Here is a 10,207-nt window from a genome sequence, read left to right as displayed (position 1 = left end):
CAGGAAGTGCAGTGCAGGAGCCAAGAAAAGTTCCAGGCTGGGCAGAAAGAAACAGCAAGCGGGGCATCAAGGAGGAGGCATGCATGCGTAAACTGGGTGTCTTAAGAGAAGAAAGGCCTCACAATCCAACAACACCGATGAAAACAACACTGTGGTGAGTATAGCAGGAATCTTTTAACAAGTGATGGGTGAGCTTTCCCAGGCTTGCTCAAAATTAGGACTTGGTTTAGACCGAGCCCACATTAGCTGATTTTAAGAGCAAGTCCATCTGGAGCTCTCTTAAGCCACCCCCTTCTCATCCTCCCCACAAACCTATGCTACTGACAATGAAAATGAAGATTTGCAGTAGCAACATTGACTAAGATCTAGGACAGGTATGAGAAACCTGTGGCCCTCCAGATATTGTTGGATTCCAACCATCAGCCCCAAGCCAATGTTTCTGGGGTGATAGAATTTATAACACAACAGCATTGGGAGAGCTGCAGGTTCCCCATCCCTTACACTGGAATGTTGGAGGAACAGTGGATTGGACACCAGGATCCATGAGAATTATAATTTCCCAAGGCTTATTGCCCCTTTGTAAGGTCTTGGTGCTCAAATGATGCTGAAGTGATGGAGGAAAGCCACAGCTGCATCCTGTTCCATTCTTGCTGCCTTCACCAGGTACCTTTCAGCAGGAAAGAAAGGGAGTTGGCTCTGGCAGCAGGGATGGAAGAGATCACAGCTAAGCAATTTGGCCTTTGGGCTAAAAAATGTCCCGCATGGCACATGTAATGATGCCCTGATCAAAGTTACTACTAGACCAGCAGCAGAACTACACACATTTGGCATACAAGATTGCAGTTAATGCCTTTTGGTAATGTCAGATACAATCTTCATTGACTATAGAGAGAGCTTGATAATCTGTTCAAATCCTTAAAAAGCAAGGAAGCCTCTGTGGTGTGGCTAGCAAACCTGTAATATTTAAACCTGCACCACCTTATTCTATTCCCCTCCCCCCCCCGATTTTTACACTAGAATTTCAATAGTTCATAATTGTGGATATCAATCTACAGATAATTTCTGAGTACAGCTGTTCCATGCCACCAATAGAATGTATCACTTCTCAGGTGTTTGACATCATGCTTTACCTTTTTATTTCCAACCTACCTTACTCCAAAAGACACCTAGGCTAGTTTTTGCATTACACTCTTTTTCACTTAAATTTCATTATTTCTAATGCTTACTGGCAATGCATTAATTTATGTAAGAACCCTATATATGGTTTCGATGTTTTAATTGTACACCTAAACATGTCAAAGTGTACTTACCTTCCAAGTATTTTCAGCATGCAGCTTTCTACATAGAACCATCAGGTCAGTTGCTGTGCAAACAAATAGATGGACACATGTCTAGTATCAGAAATGGCAACATTAAGAAACCAAAGAAAGAGAATACAGTATTGGTCTCCCAGGATACTCCACTGTTCTCCAACTAAATGATTTCAAAGGGGACTGCAGCATGAAATTGCTGAACTGGAACTCATCAGGAAATATTGAATATATCAAGTTCATTATCTTGAACTAAGATAATGGTTTTCTGTCCCACTAGAGGTGTCAATTCATCCATCAGTCCAAGGAATGACAATCTCACCAGTCCCTGCTCTCATGCATGGTCACTTTGCATGCATTTGATTTAAAAATGCCATATCCTGTATTATTTACATTTCATTGTCCTTAGACCCCACTGTTTCCATCCCTTCTTCTCTACACATGTGTAGACATGTATATGCACATACATGTATTAGAGTTAATGTGAGTTCAACAGCTACGGTGCGTAACAACTGGTAATTCATTATAAGCATGGTCAGACTATGTGCACATAATCCACAAGGCACAGTAAATGGGTGCAGTGGCCGGTTGTTATGCACATGAGCCATTCAGCTCACATTACTCCTGATATATATGTCTGCACGTTCTCCAATGGAGGATAACACTCCTTGCATGTGAAGCAGTCTCTAGCCTACGAAAGCTTTGTCTTAAAAAAAGTAGGATGAATATGGTAGGACAAATGCACATTTGCAAATATGTGCATCATATGACATGGCACACTCCTTAGGGAGTTGTGATGGGTTGCGTGGAAGTTTTGTAGGCAACCTGGGTTGGCCTTTGCCTAGTGTGTGAAACTGCCCATGCTGAACCTAGTAAAAGCATGTGATACTCGACCAATGGGGTTGGTTGATACTTAGGTCCAGAACCCCAAATCATCCTCTTGTATCATAGGAGCCAACTCCTAGGGGCAGAGATCCCTTCGCCTCCCCCTCAATAAAATATTTGAGGGGGCCTGCCCCCCATATTTATGGGCATCGCCATTCAAAAGCGGTGTGACTGTGTGTGTTTGTGTGCTGGATCTTGTAATCGATTATGCAGGGTGGAGCTTCCTTGACACCCCAATATTTCGTTCAAGTTGGCACCCCTGTTTCGAATCCAAAGGAAACCGCCTTTTGCGCGGGACTGGTGGCTTTGCAACCTGACCCTCGTAGAGAAAGGGGGACGAGGATAGCGAGGGGTCTCTCTCTAATTTGCTTCCATTGCTGAAGCGCCCAAGAGTGGAGCAGAGTGTGGAGCGCGAGGAAGGTGGGGGGCATTAGGGCCCTGCAGGAAAGCGCCCCAAGCGGGGTCCCTCTGCCCGGCTTGTCTGGGTCTCGCATACACACCGCGCCCGCCCGCGCAGAGAGTGTCTGGCAGGCAGGCAGGGCAGCGGCTGCGCTGAGCCGAGCCCGGGACGGCTGCCAGCCGCTGCTGCCTTCGTGTGTTGCGATGGCAGCAGCAGCGGCGGCGGCGGCGGCAACCCCCTCATTCGACGAAAGGAACCTCTGAAGCCCGCCCGGCTCCCTCCACCACCCGTCCACTTGGCACACACGCGCGCGCGCATTCACTCATACACGCAAAGATAGAGGCGCGCGCGCCCTCTCGCCTTCCCTCACGTTACGCGCTGCGCCCAACCTCAACTTGCCCTCCTCGTCAGGGAAGGGTGGGCTTCTGCTCGGCCAGAGCCGCTTCTCTTCGGGGCGACGCACCCCCCTCTCCACACACACTCTCGGTGTGTCCGGGGGCGCGCGCGCGCGCTCGAGGTGGCGCGCGCGCGCTCCTCCCGCAGCCTCCTCCCCAGCTCCCTTTCCGTTCCGCCACTCTCCGAGCGCCTCTGTTGCTGCTGCGCCCGCCTCGAAGTTTGGCCGGCAGCTCCGGCTCCTCAGGCAGCCGCCGCCGGCAGCGCCAGCAAGCAGCGCCGCTCTCTCGGAGCCGCCGCCGCCGCTGCCGCCGCCGAGCCCGCCTCTCTCGCTTAGCCGCCGCTTTGTTCCTCTCGCTCCCCCTCAGCCCCTGAAGAGCCGGACGCCCGCGCCGTCGCCGCGCGCCGCAGCATGCTGAAAGTCACCATGCCCTCGTCGTCGTCGTCTTCGTCGTCGCCCTCCTCCGCCCCCACCTCGTCCACCGCCGCCCCCGCCGCCTCTGCCCCGACCTCGGGCCGGGCTGGGGGCGCCCCTGCCGCCGCCGGCCCCACCGTCGTCCCGGACTACTGGATCGACGGCTCCAACAGAGACACCTTGGCCGACTATTACGACCTGGAGTCGGAGCTGGGACGGTGAGGAGGCGGGAGATTTGCGCGGGCGCCGCCGGGGAAGAGGAGGTGGTGGCGGCGGGGCGGGAGGGGAGGAAACTAGCCGTGCAGGGCTCTGGAGCGGTTCAGGGAGGGCGACGTCCTGGGTGCTGCTGCTGCTGCTGCTGGCGCGTCAGGGTGGCGGCGACGGCTGCCCCCTTATCACTAGGCAGGGTGGCGCTGGGGTAGCCAGGCTGAGGGAGGCGTTCCTGGACAAAGCGGGGCGGGGGGCGACCAAGTGAGGGGAGGAGGAGCTGGTGGTGCAGCAGCAGCAGCAGCAGCCGGGGCGCTTGTCGCCAGGCGAGGGCCAGCGAAGTCCTGCGCGGTGCAAGGGATTGTGGGGGTGCGCGGAGCGGTCCAGGCAGAGAGAGAGAGAGAGAGAGAGATCGTGGTTCCGCAGAGAGGAGACATTCCTAGACAGCCGTGTGGGCGGCCAGCAGTCTCGCTTTCGAGCGGGGATGGGGGGGGGGGGGGAGACGGCCAGGTGGCTCTGGCGACTGGAGAGTTAGGACCACAGGAGCCAACTCATAGGGGCCGAGGATCCCTTCGATCCTCCCAATAAATGAAGGGTCTGCGGAGCCCCCTCCCAAGTTGATGAGCATTGCTATTCAAATAGCATGTGTCTTGTGATCAGTTATGCAGGGTGGGGCTTATCTCCCCCCCCCTTTTTTTTAATTCAAGTTGGCACACCCCTGGTTAGGACACCCCTGGTTAGGAAGGAGAAAGCGATGTGGCTGTTTCAGGGCTTGATCCCGGGAGGCAGAGGGGCATCCCGTCCCTTTGCGGGAGAGGGGGCAAGTTGGAGAGGAGAGAGTGGCCACTTATGGAAGAGGGGCGACTGCTTGGCGTCTTCCTCTTGCTGGTGTTGGGGAGCAGGGGTCAGACTGGGGCGAGTGCGCTGGGTTGGTGCCTCAGCGCTTCTGCTCAGCAACCACACACCGCCAAAGATTTCTTCCTCTTCCCCACAAGTCTCCCCTCCTTCCTTCCTTCCCTCCCGCCCACTAACCCTCTTATATTGAGGGAAGAAAGCTGTAAACGGATTGAGCTGTTGCCCCTTGTTTCACATGTGTAGGAGGCAGTATGGAAAGATGCGCCATCTGTAGTGCTCTAATAGGAGATGGAAAATCTCTTTTCTTTTCTTTTTTTAACCCACATACAGATTTGGGTAATCAGCGTCGTTATTTTATCCATGTTAAACTTATTGTTATCGTATGGAGGCAAGTGACACTGAAAATGGAATTTAAATACTAGTTTGGATTTGTGGTTCTGTCAGTAGGTGCTAGAGAGTGGGAATGAATCATTTAAAACAGTTGAAAGGAAGAATAATAAAGTGATGCCCTGGTTCAAAGAAATGAACAGCCTAGCACTAATTATCTGGGAAGAGGCTAAGCTTGCAGCGTCGTCTTCTGAAACATGAAGAAATGTTTTGCAAATACCATCTCAAGAGCATTATTATTCTGGAAAATTATTTAATGGTAACAGCTGTTGCATACTTATGACTTGACAGAACATTTGTGTTTGCGCGGATAAAGCATTTCCAAAAATCCTGTGGGGGTATGTGTGTCAACCTGCAATCTAAACAGGATGGGAGAAAGGTAGAAACCCACAGGGGAAAACAGAATTCATTTTAAGTCGAAAGATTCAAGTTGAATTTTTTTACAGGCGAAAAATGTTTAGAACATTTATCTAACCTTCTCCATCTCATCTGAAAGTAGCTTCCTCCTGAAGCAATATTTTATTTAATTGTGGAGAGTTTGTGAAAACACCAACCTTTGGCTTAGCTGGTGGGCCAGTATTTTAGTTGGCTCATGGTGGGGCAATAAGTGAGTGCAACAGCTTCCCACTCAGATCTATGAGGTGGATGGTGCTGTCATGTGACATCCCTTTCCACACACATTGATACAAGTGTAAAAGAAGTTTTCAGCGCCTTGTCTGTAAAGGCCAAATAAAGGGGTAAGAACATCAGGGAAGTCAATGAAGGGGAAAAGGAAAATATCAATTAATAGCTTGTTCCAGTGCTGAATAATCCAGGGGTAGATTTGGTAATATGCAACTGGAAATCTCAGCTGAAAACATTTATGTATTTTACAATTAAAATATTTTAAAACTACCCGCCATCTTTTCAGACCCCAGGGTGGTATACAATAGGCATTATTATAATACAGCCGTGTTCCATTGGTACCTGACACTTCACAGTCATCACGAAATCAAGTCGCCAAAACTCCATTAACAGCGTGACCCTGTGTATGCTTACTCAGAAATAAGTTCCACTGTGTGCAGCGAAACTTACTTCCTCATAAGTTTATACCTCGGGTTACAGATGCTTTGGGTTGTGCGTTTTCGGGTTTTGCACCGTGCCGAATCCAGAAGTACTGGAACAGGTTACTTCTGGGTTTCAGTGCTCGCCTATGTGCAGAAAGTGCTAAACTGCTAAATTGCAGAAGCGCCAAATTGCAACCTGTTTGTGCGCAGACACGGTGCTGCAGGTTGCGAACGCTGCGGGTTGCGAACGTGCCTCCCGCACGGATCACATTCGCAACCCGAGCGTCCACTGTATAGGATTGCAGCTTTAGTCATCCATGCAATTTCTAACTTTCTTATTCAATATGGGATGAAGAGCAAAGACCCTTCAGTGAGTTGCCATTTGACAAACTGCACCTATATCCCATCCCATCCGTACTCCTGAAACGTGTCTCATGGCATCTCAGTGCTATGAAGGACCGCCTTCCTCTTTTTGCTGCAGAATTAGATTCTAATGAAAGTAGCACTATGATGGCTGACTGGCATCTGCAGACACAGGGAAGTAGGAGCAATGGCAGAAGCAGAACTGGGAAAACAGAAGTCACTGGGTAGGAGCCAGTGGAGTTGAACAAGGTAGAAAAAGCCTGGATGAGCAGAGTGAGGGGGGGGGAATAGGTAAGCATCCACAAATATATATATATATTAACTAGACTTTGCTAAAGCATAAAGTCAATCATATCTAAATACAAAACCACATCATGGGGCAATTCCCATTCTCAGTGGCTTATATTGACTGGTGCCTTTTTATAACCTATTTTAGAAGTGCATGAAATAGTTACATTACGATATTGGACTATGTGTAGGTTAAAATAAACTTTAAGCATCCCTTCTTATGTGGGAGAGAGGACATACCTGCAAACATACATCATTTTATTTAAAACCATGCTCAAGGCGGCTTACAAGATAGAAACAAAACAATTCAAACACAACAAATGTAGTCGTAAACAATAAATAAAACATCAAAAAAGCACACAGCCAAACTGAACACTTCCCACATAAATCATAATAAAGATACAAAATAAGCACACAAATTTAATATCAATAGCAGCAATAAAATCCTCTAAACAATACCCCCAACCTGAATCTGTTCAGCAGCTTCAGCGTTTGTAGCTGGAGTCAGTCATAGTCCCACTCTCCCAGGCCAGGATTCACAGCCAAGATGGAGAACAAGAGCAGAAACACACTTTGATTCCATATAAACTGTTAAAAACATGGAATAAAATAAATTTAAGACCAGATATTTGGTCGCATCTGTATTAAAGTCTTGTAATATGGGAAACTCATTATAAATTGTTGCTATGGTAGTATCTAACACCAGATAGACTTAATAAAATCTATTCCAACATACAGTTTGAACGTTGAAAGTTTTCTGGCACCAGTGCGCACTGACCTCATTTGTGGCAGAAGTTTAAGAAGGCATATGATTTTTGGAGGCAAATAATATGTACCATGAAATAAGTGGTGTGGATTGCACTGGGACTTAGTCCAATGTTGCTTTTGTTTAAATACATTTTCCCACTGTCTGGGTGATAATGAAAGTTCTAACTCTTTATTCCAATCATCCCTTACTGTCTGTATATTGAACTTTTGTATTGTTAATATATATCTATAAAAAGCAATTGCTGGCTTTTTATTTTTGAATGAGTTGTCCAATTGCTCCAATATCTCAGGTATCTTGGAAGCTGAAAGGGCTGAATGGACCAAACACACTTGGGTAGGAGATGTTGTAATTTAAGATATTGCCATTGGGCTGTATCTGATAGATGATATTTTTGTCTTAAAATAGCAAAAGTATAAAATTCATCTTCCCCATCTATCAGTTGGTCCAATGTCAAAACATCTGCTTTCATCCAATTTTTCCACATCACCATCTTTTTTTTGCAGTTCTTAGTGTGGGGTTTCGCAACAGAGTAAGTTTAACATGTGAAAATGAGTCAAATTTGTTTTTATTAGCCAATATATTCCATATTAATTTTTCCCCAGAGTCACTTGAGACTTCAAATTTTTCAATCCTAGTATTGTCCAACTAACCAAAGGTTCTATGTACATATATTGTAGGGTTGCCCGCATCAGAAAATTAGGGCCAACAGTGGGATTCCAATATTTAGTACTTGACTGTATGTAAGCTTAGTGATATAATTCCAAATTTGGGATTCCGAACCTTCTTGAATTTGTAGCTGCATTCTCTGCAAGGATATTCTTGGTGTTGCTGATCCCCAAAGGCATTTCCTAAACAATGAGTTTATCTTTTGAAAATATGATTCAGATATAAAAACTGGAAGTCCTCTCAGGATATAAATGAATCTGGGAATAATATTCATTTTGAGAGCATTCACTCTTCCCCAAAGGGAATTTGTTTTTGTAAATAATGAATTATCCCCCCTTCTTGTTTTGTATTTATCTTAATCATTCTCTTAAAATAATAATAAAAAATAAAAAATGCCTACGTATGAAAATATAAAAGTGTTTTATATCAAGGAGAGTGCTTATAAAACAGTTCTACTCTTTCTCCCTATAAACAATCTGACAGTAAAAATTTTGTGCCATACTAAATCTGAACTGGCACAGTAACTTGACTTATTCATTCCAGAAGGTATTAAACTTTCATGGGTGAAGTTTCAAAGCTCTATAGCTCATATTTTAATGTTTTACATGGATTCATAATTTAGTCGTATATATCTGTAATATGGTGTTAATATTTAAAGCACACAGACTTCTGGGAATAGTGGTGAAGACATTAGAGTGTACATCTATCTCACACAGTTATGATGAAGTTATTTCTTGCTAGCAAAATCTCCTTTTGCAAAACACTTTAGCAATATATTCTAGAAACGCCAGATACAAAAAAAGTTCTGATTTATTTTGCTTTGGAGCTTATTGTTAAGCCAGTCATATCAGAGTTGAGTTGAACAATCCCAAGCAAGGTTTTGTTGAAATGTAAGTTGTTTTATACATGAGAATGCAATTTGCTCCTAAGGAAACCTACATTTCTGGAACTCCCTTCCCCCCCTTCTGTTTCCCCCCCTCCCATTTTAACCCTTCTGACCGAGAGTGAGTGTAGTTGTATTTGAGTCCTGTTTCCTGTGGGTATTTGGGTGACTACTATGAGAATAGGGTGCTGGCCTGATGCAGCTATTCTTATGATCTTAGTAGAAGCTCAAGTATGGTTTATTATTGATGCCACCAGTTGTGCTTGAAGGACCAAAATGCTATCCCCCCCCCCCCAACTCTGGTCACAAAATACGACCATCAACACATCAATGCTGCAAACATCAGATCACAAAGTAGCAAAAGTAGGCAATAACAACAACATTGTGTTCTCCGGTAAGAATATTTGCCTGAAAACAAAACAAAAAAGCTGCAATTGACTCAGGAAGTATTTTAGAAATCTTATTCACATGTAAGGATGCATAATGTTTACCTGGGATGAAGTGAGGATTACCTCTGATATGTACAAGATTGCACTATAATTCACTTTCATCCTACCATTGTGGCCTCTGATGCCCCAGAAAGATAAGAGCATATGTGAGAGAGTGAAAGAGATAATGAGAACTTTCTCAGCCAAGCAAAAGCTTTCATTTACTAGATATTCAGCTGAAGTTAAGCTAGAAGGTATGTGAGTTATCTGGGTAGCTTTTGTTCTCTTTCATGGATAAAGGCAAGATATAATAGATCGGGTGGCACTGTGGGTTAAACCACAGAGCCTAGGACTTGCCGATCAGAAGGTCGGCGGTTCAAATCCCCATGATGGGTTGAGCTCCCGTTGTTCGGTCCCTGCTCCTGCCAACCTAGCAGTTCGAAAGCACATCAAAGTGCAAGTAGATAAATAGGTACCGCTCTGGCGGGAAGGTAAATGGCGTTTCCGTGCACTGCTCTGGTTTGCCAGAAGTGGCTTAGTCACGCTGACCACATGACCCCGAAGCTGTACGCCGGCTCCCTCGGCCAATAAAGCGAGATGAGCGCCGCAACCCCAGAGTCGGTCACGACTGGACCTAATGGTCAGGGGTCCCTTTATCTTTACCTAGAGTAGGTATAGCAAATGTGCCTGCCACATGTTGTTGCAGTCCAACTCCCATCAACCCAAGCCAGTATGGACAATGGCCAGGGATGATGGGAGTTGTAGTCCCACAACAATTGGTGCTATGTTGTGGAATCCCTTCCCTGCTGAATTATGAGAGGCTCCCTTTAGTAGTGGCATTCTGCCAGCTCTCAAAGACACCCTTGTTTGGACAAGCATTCCCCTGATCTCGGAACTTCCTGATCTAATTGC

At 46.1% G+C, this 10,207-nt stretch overlaps 1 protein-coding gene across 2 annotated transcripts in view; it reads left to right on the top strand.

Annotated features, from left to right (window-relative positions):
• Positions 1–10,207, top strand: part of CAMK4 (calcium/calmodulin dependent protein kinase IV) — an 89,616-nt gene continuing 79,409 nt past the window's right edge. For both annotated transcript variants that reach the window (XM_079995691.1, XM_079995690.1), the window contains exons 1-2: positions 1–154; positions 3,357–3,621. In XM_079995691.1, the coding sequence (XP_079851817.1) occupies positions 3,401–3,621 (221 nt within the window). In that variant the 5' untranslated portion in view covers positions 1–154; positions 3,357–3,400. The remainder of the gene's footprint in view (positions 155–3,356; positions 3,622–10,207) is intronic.

This window comes from Podarcis cretensis (genome assembly GCF_951804945.1).
Source record: "Podarcis cretensis genome assembly, chromosome: 11".
Taxonomy (NCBI): Eukaryota; Metazoa; Chordata; class Lepidosauria; order Squamata; family Lacertidae; genus Podarcis; species Podarcis cretensis.
This window is presented reverse-complemented; position numbering and strand designations above follow the sequence as displayed.